Source organism: Mytilus edulis, chromosome 7, assembly GCF_963676685.1.
Source record: "Mytilus edulis chromosome 7, xbMytEdul2.2, whole genome shotgun sequence".
Classification (NCBI taxonomy): Eukaryota; Metazoa; Mollusca; class Bivalvia; order Mytilida; family Mytilidae; genus Mytilus; species Mytilus edulis.
The window spans coordinates 55819326-55844869 of record NC_092350.1 but is presented as its reverse complement, the minus strand read 5'-3'; the positions used below and the strand labels follow the sequence as shown (position 1 = coordinate 55844869).

At 32.9% G+C, this 25544-nt stretch overlaps 1 protein-coding gene across 3 annotated transcripts; it reads right to left on the bottom strand.

Moving 5' to 3' along the window:
- Positions 1-1578: 1578 nt before the first annotated feature.
- Positions 1579-24273, bottom strand: LOC139481814 (sulfotransferase 1B1-like). Of its 3 annotated transcripts, none has more exons than XM_071265324.1 (6): positions 24195-24273; positions 18789-18988; positions 8114-8440; positions 6258-6358; positions 1965-2133; positions 1579-1705 (listed from the first exon to the last, which is right to left on the bottom strand). In XM_071265324.1, exons 2-6 carry the CDS (start codon positions 18985-18987, stop codon positions 1596-1598), a joined length of 906 nt encoding a protein of 301 aa, XP_071121425.1. In that variant the 5' UTR covers position 18988; positions 24195-24273; the 3' UTR covers positions 1579-1595. The 3 variants fall into 3 exon arrangements, with proteins under 3 accessions (XP_071121425.1, XP_071121424.1, XP_071121426.1); XM_071265323.1 differs by lacking the exon at positions 24195-24273 and adding an exon at positions 22557-22664; XM_071265325.1 differs by lacking the exon at positions 24195-24273 and adding an exon at positions 22124-22157.
- Between the last annotated feature and the right edge of the window lie 1271 nt (positions 24274-25544).

The window sequence follows — 25544 nt, the reverse complement described above, 5'->3', positions numbered from 1 at the left end:
GAGTCTAAACATGGATTAAATTTGTACTAAAACGGAAAAGTACAAATTGCTATGACGAAATGCATTAATTTCCCGCTCCTATCATAAGATTGTAATATTTCATTAAGAAATGACACCACCATGTCAGTATGACATATTTTTTTTATTTTGTTGTTAGCTTGTAAACACTGTTAAAACATTACAGCTGTATGTCTCAAATGTTGTCAAGTCAGTGTGTGCGCTCCATAGTTTGTGAACTAACACATAGAGTTTAGGAACCAGTTTGATACATATGTAACGACCAGCCGATTTATTACATTTTGTAGATGTGCCATTTTTATATGTTTTTATATCAAATGTCAAATGTCATGTGCTGGTTTATTTTGAAATATAATGTAAATAAGGAATAATAAATGTACTTAATTTAAAAGTACATTTACAAAATAGATCAGTGCCAAACCTAACATTTGTTGGACAGTAATTTCAGTCCAAATAGCCTATGAACCAATTAAAAGTTATGATATCTACTATACATCCCGTACAATTGGCCGTTTCAGAATCTAAAGCATCATGGGTAATTTCATTGTTCGTACCCCAAAGTGAAAATAACGTTACGTCATTGGTTGAATTTCCATTGTTTATAACGTTTTAAACCAATCAAAACGCTTTGGTGTACGCTTTTGAAAATATTACCCAGGATGCATTAGATTCTGAAACGGCGAATTAAACGAACAACAATGAACAAAGGTCCTCATAAATACGGCTCTTGCACGTCACCGGACATTGAATATTCCAAATTGTCTCCTGTTGTTTTCCAGTGATGGACCAAATGGATTCAAGTTATTGTCAATAGGAATACATACTTGTATCTCCATAGATGATTGCATATCCCAAAATGAGATCGTGCATGTCGACAATCTACATCACACGTCCAACATACGTATTCAATATTACAGACATAGACGTGACTTTCGTGCTTACACATTCACCGTTGTCCATCAAAAAGTGAATCTCACTGCGCATTTTAATTTAATTACGACAAATAAAAACAGCTCACGAATTCAATATCCTTTCCATCTTATATGGGTGGTTTTTATTCAGGTGTTAAGTTCATGTATGTGTCCATTAAAAAGGCTGGCTGACAGGACTTTGTGTCGTTATTTACAACTTTTGATGTGTGTTATCTTTACTAAAATTTTATTGAAAGACATCTAAAAGGGTAGTGAGGAATTGCGCACTCAAAGGAGTAAAAAGATGATCCACAATGAACATAGCTAGGGGAAATTACAACTGTCAAAAACATGATGTCTGAAAAAATATTGGCAGTGATAAGGGAGATAAATCTTAAAATCAGTGATGCGTTTGTTATAGGCAGTATCGGCATTACCCTTTAAAAGCATTCCTATGAAACAGAAGTCGAATAATCTGTGTGACTTAGAAGCTAAAAATATACCTATAAAAAATTAAAAATAGTTTTCTCAAACGTTTCAGTGACTTTTAAGAGTTACGTCCCATAAACATAATTATGTCTGTTTATAAGTTTTCATTGCTTAACCCTTTCTATGCCAACTAGGAAAAACAAATGATTAAAGTAACTCATTTTTGCACAGTCATTTTTATTCGTACTGAAATTTGTATTGACTGTCTTTCATTTTCTCCTTGAACAGAGCTTCATATCGTTCATTTTGAGCAACAGTGTAATAATTCTTCCAATCACCTATCTCACCTACAAATAAACAAAAACAAACATTCAATTTTCTTCAAGGCTCTTCAACTTCGTACTTAATTTAATTATACATCTCTTGGTTTTAAATGTAGATATTAAGTTCTTTATGAACGTAGATACAGAAAAAAACTTCTGTCGCTCGAAATTGTAATAGGGAGTTATTTTCATTTTAAAAAATCAAGTATATATACACTTTTACTGTAATTGTTTTCTTTTTAGAGATCACATGGTTAACTGGGAACATTAGTAATAAACTTACCTTTTCTATAAATAAAACCTTGCCCATCATCTGATACGAATTTTGACCCATCCATTTTGTTCTTCTGCATATTGTCAAACGTTGTTGCCTTGGCAATGCCCTCAACAGTTTCGTCTGTTACGTTTATTTCAAGAAAGTCAGCCAGCTTCTTAATTTCTTTAGTTGGATTCTAAAATAAAAGCTGAGTGTTCAAGCCGTTGAAATAATGAAGTATTTATCCCGCTTATTGTATACTGAAGAAAGCGTTCATGTTCCTTTGAAGGTCCGCTTTTTGCATAAATCAGAACTCATCTTACTGATAATTACTTTTTGTTCCAACTTAAGATCTCTTTACTTAATATAAACGAGGAAAACAAAACTAAATCAAAGTATGTTCTAAGTTAAAAAAACAAGAGGCTCTCAAGAGCCTGAATCGCTCACCTTAAATTTTTTGCTTAAATCTTCCATGAATGATTATTTTGGGTTTTCAATTTATATAAATGGTTCTTCAATTCTGTCATATCTTCTTCAAAAGCAAAAACAAGAGTGGACACACTGAAATGTCTCGTTTGTCTCTGTGTTCATAATATAATTTATGATGAAAGTATAAAAAAAAACATTGAATACCCCAAGCATTACATTATTGCTGTTTACAGTTTATCTACATCTATAATAATATTCAAGATAATAACCAAAAACAGCAAAATTTCCTTAAAATTACCAATTCAGGGGCGGCAACCCAACAACGGGTTGTCCGATTCATCTGAAAATTTCAGGGCAGATAGATCTTGACCTGATAAACAATTTTACCACAACCAGATTTGCTCTAAATGCTTTGGTTTGTGAGTTATAAGCTAAAAACTGCATTTTACCCCTATGTTCTATTTTTAGCCATGGCGGCCATCTTGGTTGGTTGGCCGGGTCACCGGACACAATTTTTAAACTAGATACCCTAATAATGATTTTGGCCATGTTTGGTTAAATTTGGCCCAGTAGTTTCAGAGGAGAAGATTTTTGTAAAAGATAACTAAGATTTACGGAAAATGGTTAAAAATTGACTATAAAGGGCCATAACTCCTAAAGGGGTCAACTGACAATTTCGGTCATGTTGACTTATTTGTAAATCTTACTTTGCTGAACATGTTTGCTCTTTACAGTTTATCTCTATCTATAATAATATTCATGATAATAACCAAAAACAGCAAAATTTCCTTAAAATAACCAATTCAGAGGCAGCAACCTAACAATCGGTTGTCTGATTCATCTGAAAATTTCAGGGCAGATAGATCTTGACCTGATAAACCATTTAACCTATGTAATATTTGCTCTAAATGCTTTGGTTTTTGAGTTATAAGCCAAAAACTGATTTTACCCCTATGTTCTATTTTTAGCCATGGTGGCCATCTTGGTTGGTTGGCCAGGTCACCGGACACAATTTTTTAACTAGATACCCCAATGATGATTGTTGCCAAGTTTGGTTCAATTTGGCCCAGTAGTTTCAGAGGAGAAGATTTTTGTAAAAGATAACTAAGATTTACGGAAAATGGTTAAAAATTGACTATAAAGGGCCATAACTCCTAAAGGGGTCAACTGACCATTTCGGTCATGTTGACTTATTTGTAAATCTTACTTTGCTGAACATTTTTGCTGTTTACAGTTTATCTCTATCTATAATAATATTCATGATAATAACCAAAAACAGCAAAATTTCCTTAAAATTACCAATTCAGGGGCAGCAACCTAACAACGGGTTGTCCGATTCATCTGAAAATTTCAGAGCAGATAGATCTTGACCTGATAAACAATTTTACCCCCATGTCAGATTTGCTATAAATGCTTTGTTTTTTGAGTTATAAGCTTAAAACTGCATTTTACCCCTATGTTCTATTTTTAGCCATGGCGGCCATTTTTTTTTATGAAATGGGAATTAAAACACAAACTTTATTCTAGATACCCTAGGAATCAATCAGATGAAGTTTGGTTTGAATTGGTTTAGTAGTTTCAGAGGAGAAGATATTTGAAATGGTTTACGACGACGACGACGGACGGACGGACGACGACGGACGGACGGACGGACGACGACGGACGCCAAGTGATGGCAAAAGCTCACATTTCCTTTTGGAAAGGTGAGCTAAAAAGTCATTGTATTTGAAAAAAGTGAACGTTTGACATTTATTTAGGAATTGAATGCTTCTTTTTAGTAAATTTATTAGGTTGTAAAAGCGTTGACCGTGCGTACATTTTTGGAATTTACAAAATAAACTTCGGTCAACGCTTTTACAACCCTATTTAATTACTAAAAGAAGCTTTCAATACTTATAATTACATATTTTAGATATAGTATCCTATAAAAACACGATTTATATCAAGTTCTTATTTTATTTACCTGTGCACTTTATTGTTATGTCATCATGAATGTTACATTTCATTTGGAAATGAAGGTTGATTTCAGAATGACGCGAGCTTGCTGTTAGCCAATCAAAATAACGTATTATAATGAAAAATACCTGTACATGTAATGTTATTATATAAAGGTAATTCTTTCTCATGAATTCGTTTAGTTTAGTATGTCACGATCAATCGGTGAATAGGCATTGTGACGTAGCACTCTAACCTATTTATTTGGGAAAATGTGTACTGGATTCTGTAGAAATGTAATATAATAATTCGGTTTGAGCCAAAGCTCTGTGTTGAAGACCGTACTTTTACCTATAATTCTTTACTTTTTACACATTGTGACTTGGATGGAGTGTTGTCTCATTGGCACTCATACCACATCTTCTTGATATAGATGCAGTGTTGTCTCATTCATATCTACTCATAGGCGTAGCGCATACGCCACACACATTCTAGTTTGTAAATGTCATTTCCTTTTCTTTACTTTTGTATTTACTTTTTGAAATTGTGTCTTAACTTTACTAAATTTGCCATCCCGTTGACTTAACCAACCATCAAACACGTTGAATGCAACAATGGATGTCTGATTTGAAAGGTTATCGAAAATGGTGAGCGTGAAAACCCGCTTCACATGTGACGTCACAAATATGAAATCCTACGCAGGCAACAAGGTTTTTGTAAATTTCATGAAATGTTTGATTGAAAATACTTACAAAGAGGTCTATTGAGATGTCAACTCGGCCACGGTCTTTCACTGACAAACTTAAAGAGAAACTTAACAGTTGTTTCGTTGTGGGAGTAAATTTGCGAGTTTTGGGGCCTACACAACAATAAAATTCCTTAAAATAATCTTTATAACTTCAATAAAGAAATGTCGACTGAAATATTGTGGTTTTTACTAAAATATATTGTAATTGTACATGTATCACCACAAAGGCGATACCATTGCTTATATTTTGTCCTGTGTCTACAAGAATATGTCCAATAAGAAGATAGTAAAACTTACTTGACTTATTTGAAAATTAAATCTTTAAAAATAACATAATATGGGTCAATACCGCGAATACACATAGACATATGATTATGCAAATCAAAAATTGATGTGCAATGATAATGAACATTATGATATTATTAATAATTGACTAAACTTACACAATATAAATTTTGTTGTCCTTTTTTGAAGATCAGAGGACTTGAATAAACTGTTAAGAAGTTCTTATTGTCTGCTAAGAAGACTTGTATGATTATCTAATCGACCACTTCTCCTTAGGTCTTAGAAGCCACTAAATTCCCCATTTCAGAATATAATGCATTCTGGCCAATTTCTGGGTAATATTTACAAATAGTGTACACAACCTCGACAGTTGAGGCCTATTAAATTCCCCTTTTCAGAAATATAAATGCATTCTGGGTAATATTTTAAAATACCGTACACAACATTAACAGTTGAGGCCTATTAAATTTTCCTTTTCAGAAATAATGCTTTCTGAGTAATATTATGAAAAGGCGTACATAACCTTAACAGTTTTAATTTAACCAATGACGAAATATCGACTGATGACATAATCCCATTTCCCGCTTAAACCTAAGCATACGGCAACTGAGGATACAGCAAGTCTCAACAAATCAAAAATAAAAGGTCTGAATGAGGGTGTCTGCAATTCTGTACTGTTTGATATTTAAGCCATTTTCTCTATCATAAATTTTGCCCATTATTCTTTATTTTTTATAGTCAAGCTCCCCGTTGTTCTCTATTCTTTATAGTTATGCGACCCATTATTTTATATTTTCTATTCGTTCATATATATTTTGCTAATCACTATTTGTTTTTGCCTAATTTTCACTATTCTCTGCATTTGTCTATTTTTCTTCAATTTACCCTTATTTTCTATTCTGTAAACCCCGTCTAGACAATACCTTTTTCATATCCTCGTAGTAACACGTGTAAATAAGTCCCGGATGATCTTTTTCTGCTTGTTCCATTCCAAGTTCATAATCAAACCATGACCCATACGGTACTTCAAAAAAAAAAGTTACATCATTGTTTATGTTTCGAAATTGATAATTAATATGCATTATGTCGCGTTTAAAAAAAATCATTTTTCAGATATTTTATTTTTATTAATTTCCATCAAATATATATCATATTGTCTTGCAATTTACGAACTAGTTATAAAAAAATTCATAAGGGTTCCGCGGAACCCAGTGTCTCGTCTACTTTTGCTGTTAATCGAAGACTCAACAAAAACATGTGAAAAATGAGGAAAAAATCATTAAAAATATTCCTCTTGATACTATCTTTTGATTGTAAGAAGCTTCTGTCCAAGTTTGGTAAAAATCCAGGATAGTTTACGAATCTAATAAATGTTTTAAAAACTTTAACTGCAGACTGTATGTAATGTTAACTGGAAGAAAAACTAAGTCCATTTATAAGTAAAATACAGATACACATGTACAAAATTTTAACAAAATTTCCTTCTAGATACTAGCTGTTGGTCATAATCAAGCTTCTGTTCAAGTTTGGTACAAATCCAAAATAGTATAAGAAAGTCATTAAAAAAATTTAAAACTTTAACAACAGAGTGAATGTGTTGTTTCCTAACAGAAAATCTAAGTCCATTTCAAAGGAAAATACAGAAAAAATGGATTTATATTTTTACAAAATTTACTTCTGGATACTATCTTATGATCATAAACAAGCTTTTGTCAAAATTTGGTACAAACCCAGGATAGTTTAAGAAAGTTATTAGATTTTTAAAAAACTTTAACCACAGAGTGAATGTTATGTTTCCCGGCAGAAAATCTAAGTCCATTTATAAGTAAAATACGGAAAAAATAGAATTTTATTTTAAATTGACAAAATTTACTTCTGGATACTAGCTTATGATCATAAACAAGCTTCTGTCAAAATTTGGTACAAACCCAGGATAGTTTAAGAAAGTTATTAGATTTTTAAAAAACTTTAACCACAGAGTGAATGTTATGTTTCCCGGCAGAAAGTCTAAGTCCATTTATATTAAGTAAAATACGGAAAAAATAAAATTTTATTTTAAATTGACAAAATTTACTTCTGGATACTAGCTTATGATCATAAACCTGCTTATGTCCAAGTTTGTTAGAAATCCAGTATAATAGTTTAAGAAAGTTATTAAAATTTCAAGACTGTAACCACTCAGTGAATATTTGTGGACGCCGCCGCCGACGACGAATGAATGTAGGATCGCTTGTCTCGACCAAAAAAAAAAAAAAATGGCCGATATGCTTGATTGCATTTTTTTTTTTTTATCAAAACGCTTTTTAAAATCATACCGGTAGCGTAGCCGAAAAATCAAGAGAGAAACAAATTGGTTCCATCATAATTTAGATCCGTTTACTATAAGGCACTTAAATCAACCACGACTCTCTATAACGCTGTTGCGAAAACACAAGTATAACATAATATAATCATATATATAATATATATGTATAACTTTTCCTGTTATTGTCCAAGTTAACAAAAGAAAACTGATGACTTCAAAAATGACCAAACATACTTATTGTAAATGCCAATACATGTACATTGTAGTTATAGTCCAATGCCAGGAAGCTTTATGTCAATTAACATACACGAAAATAAGGTTTGTGCAAATGCCAGTTCATTTACATGCAGCTCTAAGTAAGTTGGCATACAAAAATAGGTTAAAAAACAACATTGGCAAGTTGAAGTTTGAATTACTTTTAACTCGAAATTTGCGTATATACTAGCTTGTGCAACTATATCGAACGAATCTTACATTTTCCCGTCATCCAAATTTCAAAGTACTCATTCCATGGTATATCTAAATTTAGAGTAATAACATCTTTCCTAGCGTGGTTATAGAGTGAAACGCTGACATCTTTAGGATTCCTTATCATGTGAATAATTTTCCCGCCTTTTTCAACATGACGTGTGGGTATATTCTGGAACTGCACATGCGTGTCGAGAATTCTGGGAGATGGAAGTGCATCAAGCACGGATAAATCTGGTATTGCTTCCAGCATCTTTTCACTCTTTGTCTCTTTGGCTAATTCTGTTGTATTACTTATAATCAATGCCAATATTTCATATGTCCAATGAGTGCCTGCAATAAGGATATGTATATTATGACTAAATTGCCTCTTTTTTTTCTTAGGTAATTCGGCTGCCATTAAATGTTCTGCTTCAGTTACATACAATGCATGTAATAAATGCTAACCAGATGCTCCGCAGGGCGCAGCTTTATACGAACGCAGAGGTCGAATTCTGAACAGTTGGGGCAAGTATGGACACAGCATTTAAGCTTGATACAGCTCTGAATTTGGATTGTGATTAAATAGTTGACACAACATAGGTTTCTGACACAGAATGAATGTGGTCTAAGAACTTAAACTTAAAAACTTAAAAATTTTAAATTGGACATTTACCTATTATGGTCCAATATCCAAAATCTAAATACATGGTTAGATTCAGCATATAGAACCCCAATAATTCAATTTTTGATGAAATCAAAAAATGTTCAATTTTAGACCCTTTAGACCTCAATGTGGACCAATTTGATAACCGGGCCCAAATAATAACAAGAGGCTGTCACAACGACAGCAAACCGGATTTATTAATATTTATTTGTGTCCTGGCAATATCACAAGAACCAATACTGATGAATGGTGAAAGTGAAAATCGTCAATATCAAATTTGACCTCCATTTTGTCATCAGTATCAACATCTTAAAATTTGAAAAGCTTAGATTGAATGGTTCATGAGTAAATGCAACAACGTGAATGGAAACGCCATTTCACAATCTTTCAAGAACCATAACTCCTGAACGGTAAAAGTCAAAATCGTCATTATTGAACTTGACCTCTAATTTGCCATCAGTAACAACATATAAAAATTTCAAAAGCTTTGGTTGAATGGTTCATGAGAAAATGCACGGACACGACTGGAAACACCATTTTTCAATCTTTCAAGAACCATAACTCCTGAACGGTAAAAGTCAAAATCGTCATTATTGAACTTGACCTCTTTTTTGTCATCAGTAACAACATATTAAAATTTGGGAAGCTTTGGTAAAACAGTTCATGCGTAAATGCACGGACACGACTGGAAACACCATTTTTCAATCTTTCAAGAACCATAACTCCTGAACGGTAAAAGTCAAAATCGTCATTATTGAACTTGACCTCCATTTTGTCATCAGTAACAACATATTAAAATTTGGGAAGCTTAGGTAGAACGGTTCATGCGTAAATGCACGGACACGACTGGAAGCACCATTTTTCAATCTTTCAAGAACCATAACTCCTGAACGGTAAAAGTCAAAATCGCCATTATTGAACTTGACCTTCATTTAGTTGTCAGTAACAACATATTAAAATTTTAAAAGCTTTGGTTGAACGGTTCATGAGTAAATGCACGGACAACATTTGTTTGCCTCCCGCCCGGCCGCCCGACCACCCGACCGCCCGACCGACCGACCGCCCGCCGTACATCCCCAAATCAATAACTGACATTTTTGTCACAAAAATCCGGTTAAAAAAATCTAAATGCATGGTTAGATTCAGCATATTGAAGAACCCCATATATTCAATTTTTGTTGAAATCAAACAAAGTTTAATTTTTTGACCCATTGGACCTTAATGTAGACCAATTTGAAAACGGGATAATACTGTGCAATTGAATATTTCTTGCTATTGCGCAAAACTGTGCAATTGAAAATTTCTTGCTATTGCGCAATATTGTGCAATTAGATATTTCTTGCTATTGCGCAATACTGTGCAATTGAAGATTTCTTGCTATTGCACAATACTGTGCAATTGAAGATTTCTTGCTATTGCGCAATACTGTGCAATTGAAAATTTCTTGCTATTGTGGAATACTGTGCAATTGAAAATTTCTTGCTATTGCACAATACTTAATATAATAATTTTGGACCCCGATTTGGACCAACTTGAAAACTGGGCCCATAATCAACCAGGTGCTCCGCAGGGCGCAGCTTTATACGACCGCAGAGGTCGAACCCTGAACAGTTGGGGCAAGTATGGACAAAACATTCAAGCGTGATACAGCTCTGAATTTGGATTGTGATCAAATTTTTGACATTACATGGTTTTTTTTACACAAAACAAATGTCAAGATTTTACAAATCAATTAAAGATTTCTTCTTATTTAAATCTAAAATTAAATAGTTGACACAGCATAGGTTTCTGACACAGAATGAATGTGGTCTAATGAACTTAAAAGTTTTTTTTTTGCCTTTGAGCAATTCACTATGCTGTTGAATATTAATCCTCTCAAAAAAATGTTTGAAGAAATTTTCTTTTTATTTATGAAATCTGAAATGAGAAAAATTTAACCCCCCCCCCTTTTTCACATCCCCGTTTCCCTTTTTCCAAAACTGATATCAATTCAAATTTCTAATGGAGTTTGCAACAATAACTACTCTTTTAAATACATCATAAAATATTAAAATGTAAAATAAAGTGCTTGTTATCAATGAATGGTAAAGATTGGTTGGTAGTAAAAGTGAATATACATTGTTTATTGTATAAAACAATAAAAAAAACTTCATCAGCAACATTTTATATTGGCAAATTTCCAATGAAGTTATTTACATAAAGTTATTGGCAAATAAAAATAGAAAATGACATCATAGTCATGTCTGGCAAATTTCCAACATACATTATCTAAAACATTTTAGATAAGATAAGGAAAAAAAGCTTCATCAGCAACATTTTATATTGGCAAATTTCCAATGAAGTTATTTACATAAAGTTATTGGCAAATAAAAATAGAAAATGACATCATAGTCATGTCTGGCAAATTTCCAACATATATTATCAACTACTATTCTATAGAAAGAAAGATAACTCCAATTGAAAATTAATTGCTATTGCACAATATTGTGCAATTAGATATTTCTTGCTATTGTGCAATACTGTGCAATTGAAAATTTCTTGCTATTGCACAATACTTGATATGGAATCCTGATTTGGACCAACTTGAAAACTGGGCCCATAATCAAAAATCAAAGTACATATTTAGATAAAGCATATCAAATAAGCCCAAGAATTTAATTTTTGTTAAAATCAAACTTAGTTTAATTTGGACCCTTTGGACCTTAATGTAGACCAATTTGAAAACTGGACCAAAAATTAAGAATCTACATACACAGTTAGATTTGGCATATCAAAGAACCCATTTATTCAATTTTTGAAGAAATCAAACAAAGTTTAATTTTGGACCCCCATTTGGACCAACTTGAAAACTAGGCCAATAATTAAAAATCTAAGTACATTTTTAAATTCAGCATATCAAAGAACCCCAAGGATTCAATTTTTGTTAAAATCAAACTAAGTTTAATTTTGGACCCTTTGGACCTTAATGTAGACCAATTTGAAAACGGGACCAAAAATTAAGAATCTACATACATAGTTAGATTCGGCATATCAAAGAACCCCAATTATTCAATTTTTGATGAAATCACACAAAGTTCAATTTTGGACCCTTTGGGCCCCTTATTCCTAAACTGTTAGGACCAAAACTCCCAAAATCAAACCCAACCTTCCTTTTATGGTCATAAACCTTGTGTTTAAATTTCATAGATTTCTATTTACTTATACTAAAGTTATGGTGCAAAAACCAAAAATAATGCTTAATAGGGCCCCTTTTTGGCCCCTAATTCATAAACTGTTGTGACCTCAACTCCAAAAATCAATCCCAACCTTCCTATTGTGGTCATAAACCTTGTGCTAAAATTTCATTGATTTCTATTTACTTATACTAAAGTTATTGTGCGAAAACCAAGAATAATGCTTATTTGGGCCCTTTTTTGGCCCTTAATTCCTAAACTGTTGGAACCAAAACCCCCAAAATCAATCCCAACCTTCCTTTTGTGGTCATAAACCTTGTGTCAAAATTTCATAGATTTCTATTCACTTAAACTAAAGTTATAGTGCGAAAACCAAGAAAATGCTTATTTGGGCCCTTTTTTGGCCCTTAATTCCTAAACTGTTGGAACCAAAACCCCCAAAATCAATCCCAACCTTCCTTTTGTGGTCATAAACCTTGTGTCAAAATTTCATAGATTTCTATTCACTTAAACTAAAGTTATAGTGCGAAAACCAAGAAAATGCTTATTTGGGCCCTTTTTGGCCCCTAATTCCTAAAATGTTGGGACCAAAACTCCCAAAATCAATACCAACCTTCCTTTTGTGGTCATAAACCTTGTGTTAAAATTTCATAGATTTCCATTCACTTTTACTAAAGTTAGAGTGCGAAAACTAAAAGTATTCGGACGCCGGACGACGACGACGACGCAGACGCCAACGTGATAGCAATATACGACGAAAATTTTTTCAAATTTTGCGGTCGTATAAAAATCTAAGTACATGTTTAGATTCAGCATATCAAAGAACCCCAAGAATTCAATTTTTGTTAAAATCAAGCTAAGTTTAATTTTGGACCCTTTGGACCTTAATGTAGACCAATTTGAAAACAGGACCAAAAATTAAGAATCTGTATACACGGTTAGATTTGGCATATCAAAGAACCCCAATGATTCGTTTTTTGATGAAATCAAACAAAGTTTAATTTTGGACCCTTTTGGCCCCTAATTCGTTGGGACCTAAACTCCCAAAATCTATCCAAACCTTCCTTTTGTGGTCATAAACCTTGTGTTAAAATTTCATAGATTTCTATTCACTTATACTAAAGTTATTGTGCAAAAACCAAGAAAAATGCTTATTTGGGACCTGTTTTTGGCCCCTAATTCCTAAACTGTTGGGACTAAAACTCACAAAATCAATCCCAACCTTCCTTTTGTGGTCATAGACCTTATGTTAAAATTTCATATATTTCTGTTTACTTATACTAAAGTTATTGTGCGAAAACCAAGAAAAATGCTTATTTGGGCCCTTTTTGGCCCCTAATTCCTAAATTGTTGGGACCAATACACCAAATATCAATCCCAACCTTCCTTTTATGGTCATAAACCTTGTGTTTAAATTTCATAGATTTCTATTTACTTTTACTAAAGTCAGAGTGCGAAAACCAAATGTCTTCGGACGACGACGACGACGCCAACGTGATAACAATATACGACCAAAAAATCTTCAATTTTTGCGGTCGTAAAAAAAGTGTTGACAAATTCCTCATTTCCATTCTTAATTTTATTGATATCTTATTAAAATTGGCTTTGTTCAGTACCAAAATTGCTTTTTTTCAGTGCCAAAATTACAGTTATTTGATAGCAGAACATATGCTCTTCCTTTGATCTCTGGTGGACAGTTTCATCATTGGAAATTATACCAAATTTCATCATATTGAAATAATAAATGTGAATTTTAAAGCCATGCAATAGTAGTATACTGCTGTACAAAAAATATAAATGGATTGAGGGATAATAAATCCGGGGAACAAACTAAAACGGAGGGAAACACATCAACTGTTAGAGGAAAACAATGATGTAACAGAAACACCAAAAACAAACGGAAACATACATGGTTACGAAATTTGATAACTGTCATATCCCTGACTTGGTACAGGACATTTAAGAAAACATGATGGGTTGAACTTTGTTTTACGGCTAGCCAAAACTCCCGCTATTATGGCAAATTTGAATGTTAAATGAACAAACATTTAAAAGAAGCGGCACAATACAGTTAAAATACATCATGCACTACTACTATGGTTGCAGCACAATAAAAATGTATCTTTAATAATTCTTGAATGATCCATATGTCTAAATTGGTGTCTTCATTTATTTATGTGACAGTTCTTCTTTAGTTGTTTTGTTGGTTGATAGCGATTTTTTTGTTAGTTATTATGGACTTTTCCTTTTTAGCTCACCTGGCCCGAAGGGCCAAGTGAGCTTTTCTCATCACTTTGCGTCCGTCGTCCGTCGTCGTCGTCCGGCGTCGTCTGTTAACTTTTACAAAAATCTTCTCCTCTGAAACTAATGGGCCAAATTAAACCAAACTTGGCCATAATCATCATTGGGGTATCTAGTTTTAAAAATGTGTCTGGTGACCCGGCCAACCATCCAAGATGGCCGCCATGGCTAGAAATAGAACATAGGGGTAAAATGCATTTTTTGGCTTATAACTCAAAAACCAAAGCATTTAGAGCAAATCTGACGGGGTAAAAGTGTTGATCAGGTCAAGATCTATCTGCCCTCTAATTTTCAGATGAATCGGACAACCGGTTGTTGGGTTGCTGCCCCTGAATTGGTAATTTTAAGGAAATTTTACTGTTTTTGGTTATTATCTTGAATATTATTATAGATAGAGATAATCTGTAAACAGCTATAATGTTCAGCAAAGTAAGATTTACAAATAAGTCAACATGACCGAAATGGTCAGTTGACCCCTTTAGGATTTATTGCCCTTTATAGTAAATTTTTAACCATTTTTCGTAAATATTAGTAATCTTTTACAAAAATCTTCTCCTCTGAAACTACTGGGCCAAATTAATCCAAACTTGGCCACAATCATCTTTGGGGTATCTTGTTTAAAAAATGTGTCCGGTGACCAGGCCATCCAACCAAGACGGTCGACACGGCTAAAAATAGAACATAGGGGTAAAATGCAGTTTTTGGCTTATAACTCAAAAAACCAAAGCATTTAGAGCAAATCTGACATGGGTAAAATTGTTTATCAGGTCAAGATCTATCTGCCCTACAATTTTCAGATGAATCGGACAACCCGTTATTGGGTTGCTGCCCATGAATTGTTAATTTTAAGGAAATTTTGCCGTTTTTGGTTATTATCTTGAATACTATTATAGATAGAGATAAACTGTAAACAGCAATAATGTTCAGCAAAGTAAGATCTACAAATAAGGCAACATTATCAAGATGGTCAGTTGACCCCTTAAGGAGTAATTGCCCTTTATAGTCATTTTTTACCAATTTTTCATAAATTTTGTAGTCTTTTACAAAAATCTTCTCTGAAACTTTTAACCCAAATTTTACCAAACTTAACCATAATCATCATTGGAGTATCTAGTTTAAAAAATGTGTCCGTTGACACGGTCAACCAACCAAGATGGCCGCCATGGCTAAAAATAGAACATAGGGGTAAAATGTAGATTTTGGCTTATAACTCTGAACCAAAGCATTTAGAGCAAATCTGACATGGGTAAAATAGTTTATCAGGTCAAGATCTATCTGCCCTGAAATTTTCAGATGAATCGGACAACCAGTTGTTGGGTTATAACTCTGAACCAAAGCATTTAGAGCAAATCTGACATGGGTAAAATAGTTTATCAGGTCAAGATCTATCTGCCCTGAAATTTTCAGATGAATGTTGGGTTGCTGCCCATGAATTGGTAATTTTAAGGAAATTTTGCCGTTTTTGGTTATTATCGTGAATACTATTATAGATAGAGATAAACTGTAAACAGCAATAATTTTCAATCAGAGTCAGATCTACAAATAAGTCAACATGACCGAAATGGTCAGTTGACCCCTTTAGGAGTTATTGCCCTTTATAGTCATTTTTTACCAATTTTTCGTACATTTTGTAGTCTTTTACAAAAATCTTCTCCTCTGAAACTACTAGGCCAAATTTTACCAAACTTAGCCAAAATCATTATTGGAGTATCTAGTTTAGAAAATGTGTCCGGTGACCAGGCCAACCAACCAAGATGGCCGCTGTGGCTAAAAATAGAACATAGGGGTAAAATGTAGATTTTGGCTTATAACTCTGAAACCAAAGCATGTAGAGCAAATCTGAAAAGGGGTTAAATTGTTTATCTAGTCAATATTTATCTGCTCTGAAATTTTCAGAGGAATTGGACAATGGGTTGTTGCCCCACACTTGGTAATCTTTAAAGAAATTTTGCTGTTTTTGGTTATTATCTTGAATATTAGTATAGATAGAGATAAACTGTCAAGAGCAATAATGTTAAGTAAGATCTACACAAATAAGTCAACATGACCTAAATGGTCAGTTAACCCCCTCAAAGAGTTATTGCCCTTTATAGTCAATTTTTAACAATTTTCATTAATTTTATAAATTTTTGTAAATTTGTACAAAATATTTTCCTCTGTGTAACTACGGGGCCAAGTTTATTATAGATAGAGAAAATTGTAAGTAGCAAGAATGTTCAGTAAAGTAAGATCTACAAACACATCACCATCATCAAAACACAATTTTGTCATGAATCCATCTGTGTCCTTTGTTTAATACATGTATGCACATAGACCAAGGTGAGCGACACAGGCTCTTAAGAGCCTCTAGTTTTAGTTTGCCTTGAAGTTCGATATTTTGTTATACTTCTTTTGTCGAACTGAAATAAGGTTGATACAATTAAACATTTTTCCGCCATATTGTTTATAATAGCTGATTGGTCAAAGTTGCATTAGTACGCATGGCGGCTATACGCGGACAATTTCTTAGGTCTATCTTTGGCTAAATTTAAATTTTGCTTTTGCTAGTAAGTTAACAACTAGTATCGTGCATATTAAGCGAAATATGTCTTTCAATATGTATACGAGTCTTTGAATCTTTTTTTTATTATTATTTACTTTAGATTTCGGCATTTGTCACTAAATTGTTTAAGTCATACTAAAGATTCTCCATACTTATAACATACTTTAAACAATTATCAACATTTTAACATATTTCCGAAAAAGAGTAGAAAAAAAAAATTCCGCGTAACATTTTGATGTTAAAAATGATGTTTTTGTAAAATTTGCGTTGAAGGACAAGGCTTTCTAAACTTCATCAATTTGCATCGGATCAAAATTCGTAAGGGTTCTGCGGAACCTAGTGTATCGCCTACTCTTGCTGTTAGTCGGGGGGTTCAACAAAAATGAGGGAAAATTATGAAAACTTTCCTCTAGATACTATCTTTTGGTTGTAAGAAGCTTCTGTCCAAGTTTGGCAAAAGTCTAGCCTGATGGTTTATTAATTTAATAAATGTTTTTAAAACTTTAACTGCAGACTGTAAGTAATATGAACTGGATAAAAACTAATTACAAAAAAAAGATGTGATATGATTGCTTATGAGACAACTCTTCACAAGAAACCAAATGATATAGAAATTAACAACTATATAGGTCACCGTTCGGCCTTCAATATACTTCTTAATACTAGCTTCTGTCCAAGTTTGGAAAAAAATCCAGGATTGTTTAAAAAAGTTGTTAAAATTTCAGAGTGAAAGAAATGATAACTGGCAAAAAAAGTTCATTTATAAGTAAAATACAAATAAACAGGATTTTGTTTACAAAATATACTCCATATTTTTTAGAAATCAAAGATATTTTAATAAAGTAATTAAATTTGAAAAACTTAAACCACAGAGTGAAGATTTGTGGACGTCGCGGGCGGCGGCGCTGAGAGAATGTAGGATCGCTTTGTCACGCCTTTTCGAAAAAAGTTGCAGCTGGCTCGACAAAAAATTACCCTGGCCTGGTTTGTGATACATATATGTACCAAATATTTGCAAAAAAAAATCTGTCAAAATTGCGCTGTTGAGCCGATTAGAGTGATTTTGTAGGCCTAGGTCGATAACGCTGCTAATGGACAACCAGTCGCTGATGGTATTATCAGATCAACAGTCCTCACTTCGAATAATTTTAGAAATTATTAAGAAAGACAGGCCTTAACATCAAAACAATTTGAAAGTTGACCTTAGATGTTATCAATTTAGGGCTTGTTTATGCCCCTTTTAAGGGCATATAGGGGCATAAGGTTTTGGGTCTGTGCATCCGTCCGTCCTTTCGTCTGTCCAACTTCAGGTTAAAGTTGTTGGTTAAATTATTTGGTCAAGGTAGTTTTTGCTGAAGATGAAGTCCAATCAACTTGAAACTGAGTACATATATACATGTATATGATAGGATCTTTCTAGTTTTAATGCCAAGTTTTGACCCTAATTTTACGGTCCATTGAACATAGAAAATGAAAGTGCGTTTGATGGATCGGTGTTCTTTGGACACATTTTTGTTGTTCATACATATCTCGTCAACTGTTTCTGTTCCTATACACCCCATTCTTCACAACTCGGCCGATTCCGCACCCTCGTCTAACGAGTAGCGGATTCTACCGAGAATTGCCGAATGTTATACACCCGTGGTTTTCAAATATTTGGCTTTGAGCGTTCCTGGTGAAGATAAAACAAGGAAAACGCTTCGGATGCATAAAATTTATAAAGGGTTGTTAATCAATTGGCGATTTGTTTATTTTCTAACATGGGGCTGCGATAACATAAATTTAAGTAAAGATAAAAAGATGAAAATGGTTCAGGTATGAAATCAATTCGAAGGTTATTAGTCCTTTAAAATAAGTAGAATGGACATTGGGAATGTGTTAGATAGACAACAACACGACCAAAGAGCAGGAAACATACCAAGGACCGACAGTGGGTCCTCAACACAGCGGGAAAATCCCGCAAACTAATTTGTTTACATTCAATTTACGATATTAAATAACTATTACATATACATGTACCTGACTTTGAATGAGTGCATATCATTATATCTGTTTCCCGTGACTGGAAGTCCTTTATTCCCTGTATGGTTTGTTCTGCTCCTTTATTTCGAAAAGTTAGAAAAGTTGGGTAAGGTATTCCTTCATACTCTGGCCATGGCACGGGAGGCATTGACTTCATTTCCTTTATAGCCTTCATCATTTCGGCAGACATTTCCATTCTGTGTAATAATAAATATAATAAATTCTTTATTTAAAAAGGGTAAATCAATTAGATCTACAGCTATTATAGTATAATTTTCATTTAGGTCCTCAAACAAAAAAACATGTACATGTATACAGTTTGCAGTCATACATTAAAATACAATATACTAGTATATGATCACTAGTATATAACAGTCTCCGGGACAAGTTTGCAATTCCGCTGAGTGCAAAAGTTGTCACCTTAATTTTTGGAGTTAAGTCAAAATGAAGTTGATAACTTGGTTGGTATTGGGTCCCTGATATTTGTCCTAAAAATTTTGGCTCTAGCACCATTGTTGAAAAAGTTATGCCCCTTTTTTCAACAATTTCCTCGGAGGAAAAGTAGTTTTCCTCAAGGGAAATCAAATTTCCCTAAAGGAAAAAGATTTTTCCTCAAGGGAAATTGTTTTTGCCTCAAGGGAAAAAGATTTCCCTTAGGGAATTTGCTGCATAAATATTTCCTTTGAGTCCTTTAATGTCTTGAATTTTCCCTCAAGGAAAAGTGTTTGTCAACAATTTCCTCACAGGAAAAAGTTTTTCCTCCAAGGAAAATTTTAAGCTGCAAATTTCCTCAAAGGAAATAGAATTTCCTCCAAGGAAAATTTAAAGCCGCAAATTTCCTCAAAGGAAAAAGAATTTCCTCCAAGGAAATAGAATTTCCTCAAAGGAAATGTTTATGCAGCAAATTCCCTAAGGGAAATATTTTTCCCTCGAGGAAAAAACAATTTCCCTTGAGGAAAAATCTTTTTCCTTTAGGGAAATTTGATTTCCCTTGAGGAAAACTACTTTTTCTCTGAGGAAATTGTTGAAAAAAGGGGCATAACTTTTTCAACAGTGGTGCTAGAGCCAAAATTTTGTAGGACCAATGCCAATCAAGTTATCAACTTCATTTTAACTTAACTCCAAAAATTAAGGTGACAACTTTTGCACTCATCGGAATTGCAAACTTGTCCCGGAGACCGTTATATACCCAATTCAATCAATCAAACATATATAAATGGCAATAATTAATAAAGTTTTGATTAAGTTTTCATATATTCCGACCATAAACAGGTCAGAAAAAATAGTTAATTACCGAAATTTACCATGAATATCATGTAAATCAAAATATTTTTTATCCATGATTTTGCAATTTGATTTCCCGTTCGAGATGAACGTGTTATCACATGTACTACCCTATTTTTACGATAATTTTTTTACGAAATGTTGTAAGTAGGCTAATCAGGTCAGATCGGGTTTTTTAGTTGTTTTTTCTTAGTTTGGAGTGTAAACGCCCTTAAAATTAAAGTAGATCGATTGAGGTGGCACGGTAGTATTTCCTGGCCCATAAGGGATAATGATGGCCTTTTTAGAATTTTCACCACTTTCTAACACTGCAAAAAATTCTACATTCACAGTTAACTGAAGTACTTTCATTTTACTATTCAGAAATGAATTTGAATATGTATCATGACCGTTTACTTTTTTGCTATTTTTAAAAACCTAAGGCCACTAGTACTTTTAGGTCTTTTATGGTGCAGTGAATACAAAATTAACAAAAAATTGTCAAAAATTCATTTTCATCTGTATGTAAAATTATTTCATATTTTTCTACACCTGATTCATCCCTCAGTTTGGGAAAGTATGTTCAGTTGATACTGTATTTTTGTCCAATCACACTGTTTAGATACATTAACCTAAGTAGGGTACACAAAAGAGCAACTTAAATTCTGGAATGCAAATACTACCGTGCCACCTTGAGCGGTCTTGCTTTTGCAAATATAATCGCGAACTTTTGATTTTTTTTAAAGATCGATTGATTTTTTTAAAGTGTAAATTGGTCTTATACATGTAGTTTGTTAAATAATCATTATGGATAATAAATGCTTTTCTGTTTGAGTGTGTACACACAATACAACAATCAAGTTTCGTTGTTTGTCATGCATCAATATTGTATAATTTGATTTTGGATGTAACGCATCTTCTGATTGGCTGACGTTATTTTGTTATCAGGCCATAGACATAATTTAGTCATGTGACCGTGACGTCATCAACGTTTTTTCATGGTTTTCTACGGTTTAAAATGGAATTTAGAATTAAATTATAAGAAATGACTGTAATATTTTTTCTGTCTATTCTACGCGCGTTATTCAGTGTGCACCAATTTTTTTATGTTATTTCTTCATAGACAGAAAAAATATTACAGTCATTCCTTAAATAATATTGAAACAGTGGCGACATTGACCTTGTCTTACAAGAAATAAACGGTTATTTAAAGCATAAAGGCAAAACATTTATTATTTGATATCAAGGTTACGACACCCATTTCAAATTTCAGGTTTGCCGGTTGTTATTTTGAAAAAAAATTATAAGATTTAGCCAAAAAATTATAAATTTATAATATTAAAGGCACATTTATACTCACATATAGATATATATCATGAATGTTAGTATATGGATTTAATAACAAGATGTTACTGTTTAGACTAAGTTTGTCAAGCCAATTACTCATCTGGTCATGCGATTTTTTCCGATATACTAGCTAGTATAGGAATATGACATTTTGTAGATTTTTTATGAAATTATTTCATGGATAAAGGAATATGTGGTATGATTGCCAATGAGACAACTCTCCATCCAAGTTACAATTTATAAAAGCAAACCATTTTAGGTTAAGATACAGCCCATTAACATGAATAACAGAATTTATTTCAAAACATTAAACATGATAAAGATAAATTAGCTAAAATGATTGTTAAACATGTTAACTGAGGTGAAATGTAAATATATTTTTGTCTATATTTTTAAATCCTCCGCCCACGGATAACCAGTAAATATAAATACGGGTGGTAAAGAACAATTTTGCTAGGGCACTTAATGCTGCTGAAAAAAACCACTGATCAAGTCGTTTCAAAAATATGTAATGACATTTTTGATCCCCCACTATTTCCCCCAACAAACTATCCCTCCGAATCGATTGGAAACCCCCAATCGGTAATCAATAATACGTCCCTAAATATATCAACAAATGTAATTTGAGCAAATGATATTAATTGCTGACCCTTTCGGATACTTTAATATCTAAATAAAAACAGTCATGCAACATTTGAGAAAAATGACTGAAAAGGTTTTACCTATTCCTGCCGTCGCCATATTGGGATCGTCGTAACTTGTGTGTATTATACGGTTATCAGTTTAACACTAGTGCTATTGACATATATATAGACAAATTCACAATATAAAAAAGAAGATTTTGGGATGTTGGGATGTTGGGATTTAAAAAAAGGGAATATTTAATTACTAGTCTTTTCGATATTTTCAACATAGTCTAGTACTTGTAGTCAATTTATTGGGTCGTGGTTGATTTGGAAAAATCTGGTATGCTTGTTAGTTAGTCATGTTAGTTTTTATCTCGTGACGTATGCATGGTATGTCATTTTTTTGTGTAAAATATATATTTTAAGTACAAACTACACATAATTTAAAAAGAACCATTCTAAACCGCTAGTTCGAAAAGACACCAAATTAATAATTATGATAAAACTTATACACAATTATTGTACATACCTTGATTTTCTTGTTAAATGATTGTTTGTGCTAAATAAACCAGGTCAGTATTTATATACAATATAAAGAAAGGTTAATATTTAGTTCGTAGTGTGTCAAAATCTGGTACGTATTTTTTATATTATTGACTTTCCTGTTTGTAGCTGATGCAAGATACGAAAAATATCAATAATGCATTTATTTGGGCTTATTCGTAGCTTCTTTAAAAAGAAATATACAAAGAAAGACAATATTTTATCACGATTATGTTAATTAGGAATGCATACCTTATTGAAAAATGCGGTCAACCTTTTGAACCTCTACTATGAAGTTCAATATCTAGCATGTACTAAATTGTCAGTATTATTGAATTAGGGATCAACTATTTAACTTTATAAACAATGGAGGGGGTGGTTTATAGATTTTTTCACCGAGTCAAAAATTTAACACTATAATTTATGGGGATCATATACATCTACTTTAATTGGGGTTTATTAAATATGAATTATTATTCTTTTCAGATAAATCCGCTCTGAGATGAATTAAAAAAAAAAACTATAATTAATTTATATCAGACAGCATTCTAATAAATGATCATCTATTTGAATTATCCACAATCTAATGACAAATGCAGAGCCACTCAGGATTAGGTAAAAAAAGGGGAGGACCGAACTAGTAACGTTATATATATGAGGAGAACATGTAACACGTCTATTATATTTTAACCAAGCCTCTAAAAGGGGAAACAAAATCTAACATAAGGGGCTAATTTGTTCATGTACATACTTATCGTGGATTATGCAGGACTTCTCTATTAGTTAATACAGTCGGGATTTTACTTTTATCATTTGAATGAACTATATATTACGCTCGGCATGCAGCGAACCAATAAATTCTGGGATTTTTTAACATTGTAATGATAAACAGATGGATGGATGACTGTTTAACGTTCAGTGGCAAATCAAATGTATATTCAGGACGAGAAAATGTTGATATGATACACTGAGCTGATTTTTATCCTGCTTGTTTCACAAGCTAATAGTTCACAGGAAGACATGCCATCTTAATATAACACATTATTCTGACTCCGTGCCGAACATTCTTTTCTCTTCCTTAAAAATACCGCGTGATAAGAGGAGAAGCAGTACCAGTTTTAATGTTTTAATTTGATCTGGTCGGGGATCAACCCCACAAGCTCCGGCACTCGATGCCAGCAGGTAACCAAGAAACCACAGAACAACCGCGTGCTAAATTTGGCTCAGGCCATCTATCGTCATTTCGGAACTTTTTATTGAGTATACGATATTTTTGCGAATATTAAGCAGATAAGTAATTTTGAAGACAGAATAGGCAAAAGCACAATGACGGGGTTTCCAAAGGAATATTAGTCTTTTCAAAAAGTTCAACATAGTACTTACACGAATGTCAATTTATTGAGTCGTGTTGATTTATAAAAAGTGTGCTGATTGTTATTTTCTTTTATATCGTGACCATGGTGACGTCAAATCTGTTGCTTTTTTTGGGTAGAATACCGTACTTTAGTACATTAAATTAAAACAAATATATTTTAGTAAATTAGATTAAAACATAAATCAATGAGTTTTAAAAGAAACCGATAATTATAAAACACACAACTGTGATAATTTTGACTGAACATACCTTGGTTTTCTTGTTAAATGATTGTTTGTGCTAAATAAACCAGGTCAGTATTTATTTGAAAATATCAAGGTTAATATTTAGTCCGTTGTGTGTAAAAATCTGGTACATTCTTTTTTATATTGTCAACTCAGTAGTATACACGATCAGTATTGATTTCTTGCTTGTATAGCTCATGCAATATACGAAAAATATTAATAGTGCATGGTTTTTTTTTGGGCTTATTCCTGGCTTCTCCGAATAATGGAAAAAAAATATAACTAGTAAGACAATATTTCATCATGTTTATGTTAATTAGGAATGCATACACCATTACAAAATACGGTCAACCTTTTGAACCTCTGTTAACGTTCAATATCTAGCACGTACTAAATTGTCAATATTATTTAAATAGTGTACATGTAAAAACCATGTATAACTTCATTTAAAGGTGGAATTTTGCACCCACTTTTTTGGGGGGTAATTTTTAAGATATGAACTTTTATTCTTTTTAGATTACGCCGTTAAATGAACAATATCAAACAGCATACTTATAAATACGAATTATCCGCAATACATCGAGAGATGAGTATCCACGATTTTGAAAAGAAGGGAGGGCCTAAAAAGGAAACGTGAAGAGTGAAACACGTAAAATTTATACATTAAACATATATAGATGTAACTCCATCATTGAAGGGGGACCTCTCAGGGGGACCTAGGCCCCCTCCCCAAAAGAAATCCGCCTGTGATCGAAGATTAGAATTCTTTCAAGATTCAGCATTCCTCAAAATTACACATCAAGCCATAATGCATCCATTTTTTTTTAGAAAGGTATGCACGAATCTAGAGGCTTCATTGCAAGTAACATGTATCACTCACCTGACATTTTTGCAGAAATTTTATTCAATGCAACAGGAATGAGGCCCCTCATGGGGGGGGGGGGGGGTCCTAGTAATCACATAATCACCATTTTTTTGCCAATATAATCACATAATCATTAAATATTTGCTTATCTTTAGTAATCAAATAATCATAAACTAAAAATACAGTCCTAGGTAATCAAATAATCATGAAATATTTGGCTTAATAATCAAATAATCATTAAAAAAACGGCCAAGTAATCACATAATCAAAAACCCCATGAGGGCCCTCAGGAATATGTGCGTTAAATAGATACTGCGTTGGTGGAAACATCTTGTTGTGTTCTCGGTTGTGTCAATCTTTTTTGCTGGACAGAGTTTCTGTCTATCAATTATAGTTTACAAAATGGTTTATAAGATGACAGGCAAACAAAAAAATGGGTAAACATTGTGATTTTGGGTACAAACTCATTTTTTTTACATAAAGTAGGCCGTTAGTTTCTCGTTTGAATTG